Source organism: Macrosteles quadrilineatus, unplaced genomic scaffold, assembly GCF_028750875.1.
Source record: "Macrosteles quadrilineatus isolate MER2022 unplaced genomic scaffold, UCM_ALF_1.0 Scaffold_5__1_contigs__length_97177068, whole genome shotgun sequence".
NCBI lineage: Eukaryota > Metazoa > Arthropoda > Insecta > Hemiptera > Cicadellidae > Macrosteles > Macrosteles quadrilineatus.
The window spans coordinates 44,248,119-44,267,825 of record NW_026542598.1 but is presented as its reverse complement, the minus strand read 5'-3'; the positions used below and the strand labels follow the sequence as shown (position 1 = coordinate 44,267,825).

General features: G+C 36.6%; 1 protein-coding gene across 1 annotated transcript; it reads left to right on the top strand.

Annotated features, from left to right (window-relative positions):
* Nucleotides 1-370: 370 nt before the first annotated feature.
* On the top strand, nt 371-18,656 carry LOC128995561 (uncharacterized). Its single transcript, XM_054420578.1, has 6 exons — nt 371-487; nt 4,821-4,913; nt 6,002-6,149; nt 13,186-13,319; nt 16,898-17,029; nt 18,505-18,656. The coding sequence occupies exons 1-6, from the start codon at nt 412-414 to the stop codon at nt 18,654-18,656; spliced, it is 735 nt and encodes a 244-aa protein (XP_054276553.1). The 5' UTR covers nt 371-411.
* Nucleotides 18,657-19,707: the final 1,051 nt, after the last annotated feature.

The window sequence follows — 19,707 nt, the reverse complement described above, 5'->3', positions numbered from 1 at the left end:
CCATAAAAAACAACGCTAACATCCACCCAAAGTTTGTAATGTAAACATTTCACACAAGCCTTTATGAATTTAGAAGCAAAATTAGCAGAATCTCTCCCTCCTAAATCAGCAATCTCCAAACAACTGTAATTGTAGCCTATGACTACTGCAAAAAAGTTCCCAATTCCGTGTACATCATCATTAAGCTGTATAAAATATTTCGACCTTGGATTTTTAAATGCAATCTTTTGTGGTTATCTTCCCTTTTACTTTCAATTTTCATATTGCACCAATCAAGCTATGATGTTAATCAGTAAGAAAACACAGAACGGCGTAGACTGTAGACTGAGCCCCAAATCGCAAGTAATGACGCAACACTACTCTCTCCTCAACTCCTGGACGGGTCTGTAGCTATGTGCTGAGGTTGTAGTTATGTGGTCGGCTATACTCGCAGTGTTGGTCTTCGGGAGTTCAGCCGTCTCCGCCCAGGATACGCTGCGGAACTTCAGTAAGTACAACTACAAGTAACATTGCAGAAAAGCAAATGATTCAATTTAAATGCCAATCACGTAATAAATTGCACAAGAATTGCTATTGAAATAGTTTATTTTTTATGTTTTACTAGCAGTGGAGATCTTGTAGTCAGTTTAAGCCTTAAGTACAATTTGAAACACGCAGAATCCGTTTTCCGGTCTGGATGGTATATCTAGTATTTTTTTCATTTGGTTGCAAACTATTGTACTTGCGAACAATTAAATCCGTTCAAGTCACAAGGTTAGTATAATCTCACTTTGTTGGATTTGCTAACAAAACGTGACTGGAAATTATAGTTATTTCTCACTATTTGTAAAAATCTTTAAATGTTAACATAACAGTACCAGTTTGAAGAAAGAACCTCCAAACAACTTCGTTATTAGATGAAGATTCTCTAAACAGATTATTGGTAAATGACGTAAGTAGTAAACAATAGGATGGATGGGACAAAAATCACACAAAACTGTGTTTTTGAATCCGGACGTTTTGTTTTCAAAGTAAACTGTATAGCCCACGTTTTAATAGCTAAAGAAATGCTCGTCGATCCAATGAATACGGTAAAACAGTTAACATCCTGATCGGTACTCTAGTTACCTCTGAGTAGACCGCGTACATTGGCTTTTTGGTATCACATTTTTGATGGCTTGAAACCGGGCCCAGCTGTTCCTGATCCTGACTATTAGACCTGCAACGCATGCATTACAAACTGCTGTTTTTGCTGCAGTATGACGAACAATAATCATTGCAGTTATTGTGCTTCAGCTGCATTGTTGCGGTGTCGGGATACACAAAGTCATTCACAAACTACAAACAAAAATGGGCTTACTCTCCGTTTACATAATGATGTTAATGATCTTCATAAATAATTACCTAGTTTTTTTTTAACCAAAAGACATTTATGTTGTTTATTTAAAAAATGCAATGCGTAAGAATTTTGATAAATCTACATACTAACCAGTTCGTGTACATTATAATTCAATTAAAATAACTGAGCCTTAATTTTGTTCTGTTCAATTTTAATTCAAAACAATGCTAGCAACGTGTGACCCTAAGTTAGAAATCAGCTGTTTTGTAAACTAATTATTTGTGGGAACGAATTTTATATGACACTAGCTGGCCCGACAGACGTCGTCTTGTCCTAATGTGGTTTTATCGTTCATTTTCAAGATGAGCTCGTTCGCATGGCTCAATCACGTCCTGGTTGAAGTTCGTTTGCTACGCTTACTCACCATTGGTTGGAGCTCGTTCGCTGCGCTCACTTGCCTTCAGGTTAGCTTGTTCGTTACGCTGACTCGCCTCCAGGTTGAAGTTCGTTCGTTACGCTCACTCACCTTTTGGTTGCAAATTAGCAGTTGTCATAAATTAAAAAAAGATAATAGTGGTGCACCCTGTTGGTAAACCTATTAAATTTTTAATGCTATTGAACATCACAGAATCAAATTGATTAGTTGAACCAGCTGTTAAGAATCTTTAATTCCATTTAAATATGAGTACTCATAAGGTTAACATGGGAAACTCCGGAGCCACTGGGGCGGAGCCCTTTTGACGGATCTGCACCAAACTTCACAAAAAACAATCCTTGAATAATGCATAATAATGCCTGACAGTTTCATTCATTACAATCTGTCGAGCGGTTTCAGAGTCCATAAAGGACAAACAAACATTCATTGGAATTTATATAGATTTCTTTGTAGACAAGAGATAAAGCTGAACCATAAGGGTATCAGCTGTGCATTTTACTGTCATTTAAATTAGTCCACTTGTTCCCCAAATAAATAGTCCCGATACTTAAAAATACTAATCATATCTCAAACCCTGAGCTAGAAAATACAACTGGAGGTCGTAGCAATGGGGAACTCTGCTAGAAATTAGAAAATCGAAACGCTGTACATTTTTTTATGTTGTTAGCAACTAGGGGAATCAGCTAATGGCTTTATGTATGTACAATAATTCCACATTCCCCTAGTTCAAATGCACTTATTCCTTAGTACAAGTGGCGGCATATGTCTCGCAACTCTTTCATTCACAGCTAACTCCAGTTGTATCTCTATAGTTCAGTGATCTCTTATATTTAAACACATAAACGATAACAGGTAGTTAAGGCAGTGTAGCCAACTTTTTCCAAACACCTGGTTGCACGATACGTGCGTGCTTACAATTTTGAGTTTTATTTTGAATATCTATAGTGCAACAAAGTAAAATGAGTAAAGTGAACGAGTGCAGGAACAAGCTTTTATCGTACAATCAGTGCTGTTTTAGCCACTTTTGTTTGAGGTGATTATAAGAGAAATAAATTAAGAAACTTTTTCTTGGATGCAAAAAGTGTGTTGTAAAATGTTTGAAACTCTGTTTTGTAACATTCTGCGAAACACTTAATTGAAATAGAAAACTGATTTGATTGAACTATGTCCATTGAGCCTGTGGAAGTGGTTATCCTTGAAGAGTTCAACCGCCTTTTGGACTTGTTTCTCAGTAGGTCGACATCTGTTTGACTGAGGAACAAGTTTTTGTTTATGAAACTAAAACTAGAGAATTTGCTTATAACAACCCGTCTGATCCCTTATGAACAATGTTCAGAGACTAAGCACAATAATAATTCAAGTGGCTAAACCTAATTGGTTGTGATGTTTTCAAAAGTGGTTTCTTTCGATAGTTTTTTTAACTAGCCGTTTCACTTCAGTTCTTAGAATGGAAAAGTTTTTCATAACAGCATAGTTTTACGTTTTACCATAGATAAAACATGGTTTTACTCATTAGGCTACTCATAACAACACCGGCCACGGACCAATGAGGTTCAAGAATTGAGAGAGAAGAAGTAAAATTGTAATGATTCGAACTTCAACTAATCAGCTGTTCAGGCCAATTTAATTGTTGCGTGGTGTAATTAGTGTTTGCTCCCTACCTACAATGTTTCGTTGCATCACTGTCAGTGACAATGAGAGGTTTGTAAACGAAAATATAACCTCTCTTAAGTTATGAGAGTGATGTTTAGTAATTATAACAGTGTCGTGGGTAAAGTAGTGTACGCAACTCGCGGAAATAGTTTTCTATTCGTGTATTTCAATTTTCTACTCGTGTCGTTAACACTATCTTTCTATCTTTACGCAATCTTTGCGTAAACTACTATGATATTACCTAGATTAAACTAGCTGTACCCGTATATAAAAACAGCAGTTGGTTTGCATATTTTCAGATATATGCTGGCCAAACTATTATACATAACTTACCTTCATTTTATGTTGTTTGTTGTTGTTCCAGATCGGTATGACAATCAATAAAAGGTTAAATTACCTGTGTCCGCCGATCGATCGTAATGTATCCTTTACAGGAGATGCATTTCGGCAAAATTAAATCGCCTTCATCAGTCCTAATATAAGGTCTTGAGCTTCCCCATTAGGTGCGCCTTGGAGTTTTTGAAACACGTACACGAACTGTACACTATTATACACATGACGAATAAAACATAAATACACGGTAGGCCAACTTTTATTTTTACTATGGACATGTAGACGCGCGTCGGTCGTGTGCCGAGTCTCGACTGAAAACGCTCATTTAAAAAATGTAAGTTTCCCAGCCATATACAACACTGATTCAAGGTCTTTTTCCCGGTTATCAAAACTCAAGAACAATTTTATACTCAAAGAATCTCTATTTTCATTTACGGATACCCTACAAATTTTTGCACTTGCGATTAATCAAATCCGTTATGTAAGGAAAAACGCTTTTAATCTTACTTGGTTTGGATTTGTTTTCAAAACGTAATCGGAAATGGTTGCGGTATTTGTAAACAACATTCAATGTAAACATATCAGTGACAGCTAGAAGAAATAATCTTGATTCGAACAGCTGTGCGTTACTTCATAGATGAATATTATGTGATAAACATTGGGAAAACTTTACAAAACATCGCACAAAATTGGGTTTTTAAACGTCCGTCATTTTATTTACAAAGTAGTGACGCCATATTTTAATGGCTAAAGACGATCTCGCCAATCCAGTGAATACATTAAAATGATTTGGAACTTGATAGGTACTCTCGTTTTTCAGGAGTAGGCCGCGTAAAATGGCTCTTGGGCGGTGACAGACAGGAAGACAGACAGACAGAAATTTAGATGAGACTTGTTTAGGTTTCTGTATAAAACGTAAAAATAACCTAAAAGTTTATGATTCTTAGCAATGGTACTAAATAATTAATAATTTTAAAATATAAATAATTGACCAATTGAGGAAAACGTATACTGTATTAGTAGTTATCTTTGTTTTTTGTATTTTCAAAAATGATAATTTAATTTGATGAACTGTTTCAGCTTCTTACTTCGCAGATTGCAAGAGAGGCGAAGATGGGTTCGATGATTGTATCAAGAAAGCCCTCAACGACGTCAGACCATTTTTCAGCACAGGTAAATAAATTTATTATAAATATAACATAATTTATCTGACTTCAATCACAGTACAGGTCGATTAGATGTATTTGTAATGTGGAATCTACCTGGTGAAACTTCAAATTTGCTTACCTCTGTACAATATAGTATTGATTTTCTATTGAGGGATACATTTTTAAATTTGAGGTTACCATTTAAATTTTGCATTTGTTTGATCGTTATTGCAATGATTCTAATCAAAAGCCTTTGAAATATTACAGAAGCACGCTATGTGGGTGCGGAACAAGTAACACAAAATGTGACCTCCGGGTCATTATGTCGCAATGCAGCCTCCATTGAATGTGTACAGGAAGTTTTCATTTTACTCACACTGTAGTAGTGTGTATTTGTGCGTTTCTTTTTTGCATAAGAATGAAAAATATTGTTGATAACTTGCACCTAAGAGCTTCCTCATCACTTGATCCATCTATTTAAACTCCAGCTTCGTCTTGTACAAGGAATTTATTATTGACACTTTCAGTACAATTCAAGGGGAAATTTTGCATTTTAATAGGGTTCAAAACATAATTTCAAGGTAAAATAATAATACAATACCCTTTTACATTTCAAAGATCTAGATTTACGCCATAAAAACCGAAGAGCGATTTACTTACCTCAATCAGGTCTCAAAATTCAATTATCACAAAAATAGCCTCATTATAATCTATTTTCATAAACTGTTTTGTCTGTCTCTGGTTTACAATCTGACTGTCATTAATCATTCAACTGAAGGAGTCAGATGTTAGATTGGTAGGGTAGGGTATTTAAACCGTTATAAAATGTTTGGTCAGCAATACTGGATCTTTGAAAGGGAACCACAGAAATAATTGAAACGCAAGGGGGGCGTAGCCCTTAAGGAAATTACCTTTTTTGTAATAATTCGCAGTTGTGCTGGATCATAAGATTTTAAAATGACACCTCAATCATGAAAATCGGTTGAATATTAATGGCTGGAAAAGGGGCATGACAGAGGAAACCCTTTTTTTATTAAGTATATCGAAAGAAGCCACTATTACCTATTGAGATTATGATTTTTGTGATGAACTTAGTATTTTCCGATGTTGTAGGGGTGCCAGAGCTCAATATATCCCCGTTCGATCCGTTCTTTGCCAAAGAGGTGATCCAGAAGCGAGGAGTGTTTGCTCTCAACTATCGTCTCGTTCTGCGGAATGTGCAGGAGAGAGGATGGACGCAGTCTGAAGTCACCAGCTTCAGGTTGGAGTTATTTTCTCTTTTTTACACTGATATTGGCCGCACAAATGACTTAAAGACTATTCTACTCTACAGAATTTTATTTTGTTTTTTATCAGTTAGGTGTATTTATGTAGTGTATCATATAATGAACAAACAAAATTTTTAAAAAATACTCACATTTTTGTGATGTTTTTTACTAGATATTATTATTGAATTAACTAGTCATAATTACATAATAAAGAAACTACCTCTGTGTAGTATTCCCAATCTCAAGAACAACTATGTAGGTTTACCTAATGGTTGCCAGGTTCTTGAAGAATGTCGATGTGAGCCCAATATAAATTTTTGCTTCATGTGTGCAATCATCAGTAGCAAAGTTTGTATTTACATCACTCGAAACCCCATACTATTTATTTACTTTATTGGTCATCATGCGCTCGGGTTCCTACACCAGCGTCGTAAATCGTCCGCCAACCAATAATGTAAATAAATAGTATATAATGTTTTAAGTGATGTAAATACAAAGTTTGCTCCTGATGATGGCAAACATGTGGCTCACATCAACATTCTTTAAGAACCTGGCGACTGGCAACCTTAAGGTAAGTCTACCTACAAATATCAATCCCTCCGAACTTTCTCTGTTGAAAGGATTGAAAGCTTTTGTGAGCAATGGGCTGTCACAGGTTGTGGGGAATTAAACAGTTCTATCACCTGCTTGTGGCCACCAAAATATACGCCTGGAAGCAAAATAACTCCTCCTTGCAACCAATGCATTGCTATACAATCAGGCCTTTACTAGTTCGTACAAGCTAGTCAATTAAATTTGACATAAGTTATTGTTTTATAGCATTGGCCAATGTTGACAGTCATATTTATAACTTTACTCCTAATTAAACACAGCACAATTGAATTTACAAAAACACTTAAAGTTTTTGGCTAAATCAAAATCTTGTTTTGTCGTGCTCGTCTCCTGAAAAACTCTTTGTAAGCTTCGCCTTGATAGAAGCCCCTGCCATCTTACATCCAGGATGGGTATTCCCCTCATCTCCTCTGATTGCTTCTCCTTGGCCCCCGTGGTGGAACAGGATGTACCGTACTCCTGGCTCATAACCTCGGAAGGTGTACGTCACCTGAGAACAATAATCAAACATAGATTAAGAAACTTCACAACAAGTCTATTTACAGTTTTTGATATTATTACTGTATTGGCAAGCAGAAACTAAGAAAACCATCAAACAAAAAATATGGAAGCTCGGAATTTACATTATATTTTGTGAATTGATAGGGGTGTTCAGTTCTTTCACCTAATAATTTTCTTTAGCCTTTATTTAGAACAGCTGATGTTTAAAAAATAATTCAAACTGTATAAATAAATATTATTGATTTCTGTTCTTCTTGAAAACATGACTTATTTTATTTCTCTCTAATAATTCATTTTTATTCACAAACATTCCACATTATTTAATGGTCCTTCGAGCCGGATATTACTTAAGCGATTTGGAATTACTTTCTTCCACCAAAACTCTTCATACATCAATATTTCCTCATTTTACCCATTGTTTTCTGTGCCTTTGAACTCTTACCTAACTCCACATCTTATTTCCATATTGAAACTGTTAACCCACTCATTTACACTTTGTGAATTTTTTACATTTATCTCATCATCTTTGTACAATGGCATCTCCAAATAATGATTTTAAAATTGAGACTTATACACGACTCACATCTTTTATTAAAGTCCGTATGAAAAAAATAAAAAACATCATAGATCAACTTGTTGAACAAGAAGAAACATTAACATTTGTGCAACACGAAGCCTTAAATACTCTTATGCAAGAAACCCAGAAGAAGAAAGAAGACTTTGATTCTTATTTTTATCGAATTGTAAGTACATCAAGTGAAGATGATTTGAACATTGAAACTTTAGCTGAAGATGAAGACCAAATCAGTGAACTATTCATCCACAACACCAGCTACATTAAAGTGCTGCTTTCAAAAATTGGTTCTAACCCTTATTTGGCCAAGGTTAATTGCACTTCAGCTCAACCTCATAGAACTACTTCAGTGCATGTAATCAAACCGAACTCATCAAGTCAGTTTCAAATCAAAGGCAACGACATTATACAACCTGGAACAAAACTCATCACAATAATGAGGCCAGTGACAATCACAATACCTAAGTTCGCAAACACGATGATTAGAAATACCACAAAGACAGTGACAAAACCTCAACCAACGAATACAGATACAACAGTGAGCTCAATTACCTTGACAAGTGATAGTGCTGCCATACAACCTACCAACATTGCTGTCATCCCAAGAGACAATACTGTTATTCATCCTACCGATAATGATACCATCCATCCTACCGATCGTGTTGCTGTTAAACCAACAGACAGTGCCGCCGCTAACACAACCGAGAGTGAAACCACTACAGTAAAGACAGTCAAGCAATCCAGTCAAGTGGTTGTATCTTCCGATGGAGCTCTGACCAATAGCTACTCTTCATCACAAACTACAGAGGAAGCGGTCATCCTCCAATCTCAACTTGTTGAATTATTGAAACAAGAGTGCTTTGAATTGAAGAAATGTGTTATAAACTGTCAAGACTTGTTCACTTCTGTTACTCAATCTCATAAGACTCAAAATCATCATAAGACTCCAAAATTCCTTCGAAACTCTGATGATCAACATTTCAACGAGCTAGGACTTCGGTGGTCTCCAGCAACAGTTTTTAAGTTGTTTCCCAGCAAAGATGGTATAGGTTGAAAAGCAGAAGTAGAAAAAAGCAATCAGTTGCTATAGCCGGCCTACAACAAATTGTGTTAATGTGTTTTATTCTAAACTAACTGTTGAAGTGAGGACACTTCAAGGCCAGGAGTATGTTCAGTTCTTTCACCTAATAGTTTTCTTTAGCCTTTATTTAGAACAGCTGATGTTTAAAAAATGATTCAAACTGTATAAATAAATATTATTGATTTCTGTTCTTCTTGAAAACATGACTTATTTTATTTCTCTCTAATAATTCATTTTTATTCACAAACACTCCACAAGGGGAAGAGGTGAATTGGTCGCATGTCATAGCTTTTTGAGCGGAGAAAAAACATGTGTCGTAAGCTGACCTGAATTACTTGGAAATCAGAAGTGTAGTGATCGAATTATTTGTTCCTCAAGACAATATCTTACCCTTTGCCATTTTGAAGCATCAGGAGGCTTCAAAGTTTTACATTCTCCGTGAACACACATCATCAGTTGGCGGCTATCTAGAAGTGACACCTAAAAGGAAAATTCATTAGATAAGGTTCCTTTAGAGACAAACTACATTTCCACCAATTGTGTCTACCTATGCCTCAAACACATGACCCATTCATTATACCAACTAGGTCTATTATGATAGTGTATGATGTGTTTTAAGAGTCTGAAATGAACGATAAACATCAAAGAAGTATTTTGAATGTGTATGAGAGGTTGAAGTAGTTGTAGGAACGTTCTCAATGAAGTACAAAGCCCAGAAATGGATTGATGCATACAGTGTACTAAAACTAACTAAACCTGGACTGTGTGTTGGTGCCTGTCCTTTTATTTGTATTCTGACAAACGATAGGATGGATTACACAAATCAAAAGATTTCAGAACAATAATGTCATTCCAAGTTTTACCCAAAGGGCTAAAGAAAGAATTTAAACATAACTTACTACTCTCTGTGGGGATATGCTTCCACGAACACGGCAGATTGTGAAATTTAGTTCTTCGGGTATTAGTGACCCCTTGAGCAACAACATTCCAGGAAGGCCAGAACCCTACAATATCCCAAAACGCTCTACAAGACTCCAAATACCTTCGCCACCCCCACCCCAATATAACCTACGACAACGCGCAAGACCCTCTTCAGTTGATCAGTAGAGTGCCAAGATAGATACTGTAGCTGCTACGCATCTGAAATGTAGACCTCTAGGCTCCCTCTTTCAGCAACGGGGTCATCACCTGAAGACCTAGATTTGACAATACTCTCTGTGGGATTTAAATTGACGTCTTACACGTAGGCCTTTTCATATTGTATCATACGTTTAATAAGTACATCAATGAGATGTATACATTTATTTAAACTCAACTGTCTTCTAGCTTAAATATATTACTAGTACGTTAGATAAACAGAATTTATAACACCAAAATAATAAATAAAAAAACCATAACTTCGAACAAGACATACCTATTTACAGTACTTGTAATTTTTCTCATTTTTACCATATTGTGATAACTTTTTACAGTTTTGTTCTTTGAATGGATGAGTAAGACGGTAAGACTATAATCATGTTTCAATGTTGCTTTTCTGCAAGATGTAAAAATCTAAATTTATTTAGAGAGGGGTTTTTTTGGGGGGGGGGGGGTGGGGTAAGTCATGCTTTGCCACACGCACTTATGGGAGGCCCATCAGCCTTTCATAAAGGTTAATGTTTATCTACCTAATGGGTCCAGTGACACTAAAACCTCATTACTCACATTGGTAGGCCTACGGTTAATGGAATTGACTTAACTTGCATATACATTGAGAAAATTTAAAATTACTTGTGGATTAATTAAATCTAAAGAATATAAAACTGACCTTATATCCGTACCTGGAGGTGGAGTCTTGACTGCCACAGAACCATTCGGAGATCTCAATGTCTGGCCTCACCTCGTCCATTATCCGATCACTCAGCCCTGCTTCGGAGAGATCCACCAACTGTTCTTTACTGCACAATCCGCTTGAGGTGGTGAAGTATGAGGAACCCTCCAACTCTAGCGGTGGAATACAATTTCCAAAATTAAAATCTACCTTCCATCCAGAGCCACCGGAATCCAAAATCTTCCAAAACTTGAACTTTGGACACTCTGAATCGCTGCACAACTGCAAACACTTTTTTCGCCCACACTTTTGCACAGGTATCATTCTGCATTGATGTTGTTCTTTCACTGAGCTGTACACGTTCTTTAGCAGATTTGTGTCGAAACTGTCCCTGTACTCAAGAACAAGACATTCTAAACACAAATCAGAATCACTTGGTCTAGCACCATGCAGAATTTCAGATTTTGACTTTAAAATTGAAACTAAAGACGCAGAAGTGTATTTACTGTAGTTAGACTTGACCGATTTTGTTGACATTCCTGCATAGCTCTTGTAAGATTTATCGTCATCGAACCTTTTGTTTTTCTTCACAAGCCTTTCAGTAGGTAAATTAGTTTGAGATATGTATACTTTCCCAACTTTGATGAGTTTTGACATTGGTGACATGTTATTACTTGATTCAGCGTTAGATAAATTATTGGTTTTCTCAAAGCTAGCTAACTCAGCCTCTGAAGATTTTGCAGGATGTTGTTCCACTATTTTAGACCTTGACTCATTGGGTAATGTCAATGTTGTGGAAACTTCTTCTATATAATTCCCTTTGTTTTCACTGCTTACAATCAGCCAACATTCTTCACAATAATTGTCTCTGTTTAGCTCCATGAGGAAATCGATGAAAGATGTCCAGAATAGAAACTAAAAATTTAGATTAAGTGTAGAAAAACTATTTGCTTGGCAAAAAGTTTGTTGACCTAAAACATGGCTATGTTATTTTTCTTAACTGTGTATCAAAATGTAGAAAATTTTATCATATGTTTTATTACTAAAAGCAAAGATTACATATGCTAACGCAAAATTTTGCGTTAGCATATGTAATCTTTGCTAAAAGTAATGAGTGTAACAGTGTTCATAAACAACCATTCAATATACATTCAACCATTGACTTTGGAAACTTTAAGTAGACCTCTTCTATAGACTTACAGCAAAATCAAAATCTGAAACCCAATCTAAAATCTCAACAGAATCTACAAATCAAAATCAAAATCTTGGCCCAACCCTTTTCCTTAAACAAAACTTGTTGATGTGTAAGTTTAGCTGGTCCCATAACTAGAATCATTCATTGTGAATGTCTAATGAATAAGACTAAAACTGGGCCCATCATCAATATTATGACCTAACGAATGTTTACAACAGACTTAAATAAACGGTATCAGCATTCTGACACATACTTTCTCCCATAAGTTTGTCAACAACCTTTATTATGTGTAAGCGGTAAGAGTAAATATACGGAAATGGGATTAGTAAAATTTTATTCAGAATGTAAATGACTATAACATACTATATTTTTATCAAAATCGTTTGGACCATTTTTGTGAAAATCCGATTTTTCCGTAATTTTTAAATAAATGGGATTTTCACCATTTTGTTCAGAATATAAAGGACTATAACATACTAAATTTTTATCAAAATCGTTCGAGCCATTTTTGGGAAAATCATATTTTTCCGTTATTTTATGGGGTTTTATGGGAAAATCCCCATTAAAAATAAAAATTTTCTTAAAAATTAAAAAAAAAACTATCAAAACTGTAAGGACTATAACATACTATGTTAAATCAAAACAGGATTTTTCTAAAATCCAATTTTTTGTTATTTTATGGAGTTTTTATGGGAAAATAACATATTTGACCATAACTTTTAAACCGTAATTTTTACAGATATGGAATTTGTACCATTTTATTCAGAATTTAAAGGGCTACAACATACTAAATTTTTATCAAAATCGTTCGGGCCATTTTTGAGAAAATCCGATTTTTCCGGTTTTTTATGGGTTTTATGGGAAAATCCCCATTAAAAATAAAAATTTCAAAAAAATGAAAAAACACCTGGAGATACCATGGATTAGAACCTACATACCAAATTTCATCGAAATCGGACCACAGGTGTGGTCTCTAGCTCTGTACACATCCAGACACACAGACACACACACACACACACACACACACAGACATCACTTCGAAAACCACTTTTTTGGGTCCATGGGGACCCAAAACGAATATATCCACTCAAAACTCAAACTCGAAAATTTTGACGAAAACAATACTTTCTCCATATAGGCTACTATGGTATAGGGGGAGAAAGTAAAATTGACCTAAAATAAACAACAAGTCTTATATTAATAACAGTCTTAAACATTTTTAAAACAGTCTTAAACAATCCCATCTTATGCCCTAGGAGTGACCCAGTGCTCAACCTAGTTCAGTACACTCAGTTTTTCCCTGAGAAGTCCTTGGAGGGAGAATACGAGACTAGCAGCCAAGTCCTGATCACTCCACCAGACAACAGAGGAGTATGGAACCTCACATTGTGTAAGTATAACCCGCCATCAGCGTTGTTAGGTCACACCTTGCAAAATATGGTTTTTTAAGAAAACCTTTTCATTCCTGCACCTATAGCTGCAAAGCTCATGAATTATAGGTTGCTGGTTCAATTCTGAGAAAGTTTGTAGCTTTTTGATCGTTTGAAACTAGAGCTGTCCTTGATCATTAGGGCTCTTAATTGAGCGAAGCTCTTATACGTCGACTCTTATGCATTTCGTAATACGCAAACTCCTCCTAGACGGCTGAATCAATCGTTTTCAAATTTTGCATGGTGATAAAGACCATATCGGTGAGTGCCAACATCTATATGGCGTTTAAAAAGTCTCTCAGGAATCTGCCCCACTGGGTCTCAAAGATTCAATGTAATCCTTATGGAAGAAGTATTTGACACATAAACAAATACATATGATCAGCTGTTGACTTTTGAATGCAGTAGAAAAGAAATAGTTGATAGCATTATTCCACAGATATTAGAACAGAAGCGGTATGGATCATAAATATAACATAAATGACGACACTAGCTTGAGGTCCGTGACGTAAGAAGTGGTGAAGGAAGTAGTAAAGGTGAGCAGTCTGGAATGTGAAAACTGATTATGGCGATTAGAATTAAGTATCTGCATTCCTAAAATTCTATGGGAAGGGAGGAAAACGGGTCCGCGACGTAGGAAGTGGTGAATGAAGTAGTCAAGGCGAGCTGTCCGGAGTGTGGGAACTGTTTATGAAGATTAGATTAGGGTATCTACATTCCTAAAATTCTATGGGAAGGGAGGAAAACGGGTCCGCGACGTAGGAAGTGGCGAAGGAAGAAGTCAAGGCGAGCTGTCCGAAATGTGGAAACTGTTTATGACGATAAGATTTAAGTATCTGCATTCCTAAAATTCTATGGGAAGGGAGGAAAACGGGTCCGCGATGTAGGAAGTGGTGAAGGAAGTAGTCAAGGCGAGCTGTCCGGAGTGTGGGAACTATTTATGACGATTCGATTAAGGTATCTGCATTCCTAAAATTCTATGGGAAGGGAGGAAAACGGGTCCGCGACGTAGGAAGTGGTGAAGGAAGTAGTCAAGGCAAGCTGTCCGAGTGTGGGAACTGTTTATGACGATTAGATTAAGGTATCTGCAATCCTAAAATGCTATTGGAAGGGAAGAAAACAGGTCCGTGACGTAGGAGGTGGTGAAGGAAATAGTAAAGGCGAGCTGTTCGGAGTATGGGATCTGTTTATGACCAATAGATTAAGGTATTTGCAATCCAATAATGCTAAGGGAAGGGAGGAAAACGGGTTCGTGACGTAGGAAGTGATGAAGGAAGTAGTAAAGGCGAGTTTTTCGGAGTGTGGGGTAAATGTTTATGACAATTATATTAAGCAATTATTAACCAATTATATCAATCGTCATTCTGTTTATGACGATTAGATTAATGTATCTGCAATCCTAAAATGCTATGGAAAGCGATGGAAACAGGTCGGTGACGTAGGAAGTAGTAAAGGCGAGCTGTTCGGAGTGTCGGAACTGTTTATGACGATTAGATTAAGGTATATCTGCAATCCTAAAATAATATGGAAAGGGAGGGTATCAGGTCGGTGATGTAGGAAGTGGTGAAGGAAGTAGTAAAGGCGTGTTGTTCGGAGTGTGGGATATGCTTATGACCAATAGATTAAGGTATTTGCAATCCAATAATGCTAAGGGAAGGGAGGGAAACAGGTCCTAGATGTAGGAAGTGGTGAAGGAAGTAGTCAGGGCGAGCTGTCCGGAGTGTGGGAACTGTTTATGACGATTAGATTAAGGTATATCTGCAATCCTAAAATGCTATGGAAAGGGAGGGAATCAGGTCGGTGATGTAGGAAGTGGTGAAGGAAGTAGTAAAGGCGTGTTGTTCGGAGTGTGGGATATGCTTATGACCAATAGATTGAGGTATTTGCAATCCAATAATGCTAAGGGAAGGGAGGGAAACAGGTCCTAGATGTAGGAAGTGGTGAAGGAAGTAGTCAAGGCGAGCTGTCCGGAGTGTGGGTACTGTTTATGACGATTAGATTAAAGTATCTACAATCTTAAAATTCTATGGGAAGAGAGGGAAACAGGTCCGCAACGTAAGAAGAGGTGAAGGAAGTAGTAAGGTGAGCAGTGTGGAGTGTGGGAACTGGAAACCGTTTGTAGCAGTTAGATTAATGTATCTGCAATACTGAAATGCTATGAGAAGGGGATGGAAGCATGCCCACGACATAGAAAATGGTGAAAGAAGTAGTAAAGGCTAGCAGTGCGGAGTGTTGGCAATGTCTGTGGCAATTAGATTGACGTATCTAAAATACTAAAATGCTATGGAAAGTGATGAAAACAGGTCCACGATGTAGGAAGTGGCTTAGGAAGTAGTAAAGTATGAGCATAGTGTGAGAACCATCTGTAGCAGTTAGATTAAAGTATCTTCAATCCTAAAATGCTACGAGAAGGGAAGGAAACGGGCCCCACGACGTAGGAAGTGGTGAAGGAAGTAGTAAAGGCTGACAGTTCAGAGTGGGGGAACCGTTTGGGCAGTTAGATAAATGTACATAATACGTAAATGCTATGAGAAGGGAAGGAAACAGGTCTATGACGTAGGAAATGGTGAAGGAAGTAGTAAGGCTTGCAGTGCAGAGTGTGGGAACTGTCTTTGGCAATTACATTAATGTATCTACAATCCTAAAATGCTATGGGAAGAGAGGGAAACAGGTCCACGACGTAGGGGGTGGTGAAGGAAGTAGTAAAGGTGAGCAGTGTTGAGTGCGGGAATGGATTAATGTATCTGCAATGCTAAAATACTATGGGAAGAGACTGTAGACTGTAGGTTAAAATTATTACGAAGCACGAATCGATACATATTTCGATACATGCAATGGTTTACAATTGTAATTTACAACTGAGTTGACAACAGCTGATTTTTACTGCATAGAGGCTAAACAAGATTTTTACTCCATAAAGAGTAAAAATGCTACTTTAGACCCGCAACGCATGAATTAAAAACGACTGTTTTTACTACAGAATGACAAAAACAATATAATATGAACATAATATGATGACTCCGCTCAATTTTGTGGATGCCTCTGCGAACGCCACCTAGTAAAATGATCCTATTGGAACAGCTGATCTTAGTCGGCAACAAAGCTATAAAGATCATCTCACTCCATTCTACACTCATCCTTCACTCATATTTAGATTAAAATATACACCTAGATGGCGTCCCCATCTCAACTGATTACCTATTATCAAATGATTATTTGACTCCTCCTTTCCTTACATACTATTCCATGAATATTTATTATATTTTGTGCAGAGGTGCAAGGTGCAAGGTGGAAGGGTGCAAGAGGGTGTCAAAGTGCGTTATGTCAGGAGTGTTAGGCAGCGCCTCACTGCGGTACCAACCGTGATACTCCCTTTAGGCAACTTCTTGCCACGATACTGTTTGTAATATCAAAACTGTATAACTTCCAACTCGGGCCATTCAACATAACGTTTTTACGAAAGTATGTTCCCAACGGTCAATTATCAATTATCAATCATTGAGATACTTTTGAATTACGACTAAGATGGTGATTTCAGACAATCTGGTGCAGACGACAACCATCAGCAGGCCCCAGGGAGCTGACAAGCTGAAGGTGCGAGTGGACGTCCAGAGGATCGGGAACCTCGACCTCCACATCAGCAATCTACTGCGCGGGCGACGAATCATGGGTAAACATAAACAAATCAGAATAGTTTGACTTATTACATTCACTAGCATGTAACCAAGGTCCCACTAGAAAAACAGGCCATGCTGCAGTGCGGGCAGAGCAACACTACGTCACAGTGGTGGATAGTTGTACTGAAATCTTATCGTTCAAATCTTACAAAAAGCCAGCTTATTTACCTAAAGCATATGGGATATTGCAGTGAATTTGTCAAAAAATCCATCCACTAGTGTGACGTCATGGATCCTGCAGCATGGCCTGTTTTTTTAGTGGGGCCTTGATCTGTGTCTCTATCAAAATTATTTGTTGTAGAATGAATCAACTACAGCTTCAACAAAAGTTATATGAAACAATATTATATATTTATTGGGTGAAGTGAATAAAAACTAGGACATACTACGTAGTTCGTACTTCATATTATTTGTTATTTAAAAAGTTGATGATAATAGAGATGTAGTTTGTACTACAGTATGTAGTTCTAGCACTTGCTCAAATCTATGTGAATAAGAATTAGCTAGAACTATGTAGTAAGTACTAGCGGTTCCCTAAATGATGTAGTATGTACTACCCTCTAAGTACGTACTACCCCCTAGTACATACTCATAATGAAGGCACAACTGCGCTTGACGACGATTTTGATGGCGTTGACCAAGTTTTACAAGGGGGTGATAGGGCTTTATGAAGCTGCAAAAAAAACATTTCAATTATACTTTGAGAAATCCAAAATTCCGGGCGTGGTAAAGGGGGAAATAGTGGGAGGTTGAAACTGTTAGATGATACAACAAAACTCTTGGTTTAAGGATTAAGGATTTTAATCTAGTTAAACTCAAAAAGTTAGTAGATAGAATGAAAAATTTGATGAGGAAAAAAACCGAGAGAATTGTTTAGGAAAATACACCAACTAAGCTTAGAGAAGCAATTGAGATCTGATAGGAGGAAATGAGAAGGAAAAAAAACTTGTTGGTAAACAAATCAACAATATCATTCTCAAATCACAGTAATTGCTTACAGTTACCAATGTTTTTTATTTCAAGGTACATTTTCCTGTTATGGACTCTTGTATAAACATCGCCATCTTCGCAAACGACCAAAATGAAGCATGTCCATGAGCATAGTACATAAAAATGAAGTAACTACTATGAGGGCCGGTTTAATTAATTGAAAAAGCCTAGTAGATACTACGTTCCCTAAATGACGAAGTATGTACTAGGGGTAGTAAGAACTAGCATTTTATTCACCTGCAAGACGTAGTTTGTACTAGGGGCTAGTATTAACTAGCATGTCTCATATTTAGTCATATTTTTCAAAGTTTCAATTTGGTTTTTAATGGATGTGCGTGTTTAACAGCTGTTTGTTCTCGTGATCAAATTTTTACTTGCCACAGACTTGAATAACAATGTATCAAAATACGTCTGGAGTAAGAAATAACATACATTTATGCTCATATTTATGTTTCAACTCTTTTTACGCATGTTGCAGAGAATGTGCTGGACCGCATCATCAATGCCACATGGAGAGCTGGCTTCCCAGTACTGAGACCTCTTATCAATGATCTTGTCTCTACGGCTTTCACCGAGATATTCAACACCGCATTTAACGAATTAGACTTTGATAAAATTTTGCCATCTTGATACAAAGTATTTTCATTACTCCCTGGTGTTACAATCCTTTGCATATATAGTTGTAAAACTTAAATTTAAAAAAATAGACAACAACTGACAACAGATAAACAATTTGATTTGATATGATAATCATACCGTTTGAATTGATGTAGCCAGAATAGGACATAAGACCTAAGACATAAGATATGACACAATATTTTAATCGGTCATTTTACATTCTATGTATTGACAATTTACATTTTAGAAGCAATTGTTTGACGGAACAGGAGCTTTGCTCCAACGGACAAGTTTCTTTCCAGAAAACAGGAAAAGACTCAAAGCAACTTGAAGAGAATTGAGTAAGTCAAGTTTTTGGCTGGTCCAAAGTAATTTAAGGTGGTAAATTACTTAACAAGTAATTACAGTGGTAATTTACAATGCATCTTCTACATACAGCAGGATATTGGTTTAGTGTTCACCAGGGTTTTTTCTCTTTTTACTTTCTCCCCCTATACCATAGTATATAGAGAAAGTATTGTTTTCGTCAAAATTTTCGAGTTTGAGTTTTGAGTGGATATATTCGTTTTGGGTCCCCCTGGACCCAAAAAAGTGGTTTTCGAAGTGATGTCTGTGTGTGTGTGTGTGTGTGTGTCTGTGTGTCTGTGTGTCTGTGTGTCTGTGTGTCTGGATGTGTACAGAGCTAGAGACTACACCTGTGGTCCGATTTCGATGAAATTTGGTATGTAGGTTCTAATCCATGGTATCTCCAGGCGTTTTTTTCATTTTTTTGAAATTTTGATTTTTAATGGGGATTTTCCCATAAAAACCCATAAAAAACATGAAAAATCGGATTTTCTCAAAAATGGCCCGAACGATTTTGATAAAAATTTAGTATGTTGTAGCCCTTTAAATTCTGAACAAAATGGTACAAATCCCATTTCTGTAAAAATTACGGTTCAAAAGTTATGGTAAATTATGTTATTTTCCCATAAAAATCCCATAAAATAACGAAAAATATGATTTTAGACAAAAAAATCCGATTTTATTTAACATAGTATGTTATGATCCTTACAATTTTGAT

Bases quoted from the DNA above. Each gene is read 5' to 3' on its own strand.
- LOC128995561 (XM_054420578.1), top strand. From the start codon at position 412: ATGTGGTCGGCTATACTCGCAGTGTTGGTCTTCGGGAGTTCAGCCGTC. The intron at 488-4,820 runs GTAAGTACAACT...GAACTGTTTCAG, and splicing joins GGATACGCTGCGGAACTTCA to CTTCTTACTTCGCAGATTGC. The intron at 17,030-18,504 runs GTAAACATAAAC...CGCATGTTGCAG, and splicing joins GCGCGGGCGACGAATCATGG to AGAATGTGCTGGACCGCATC.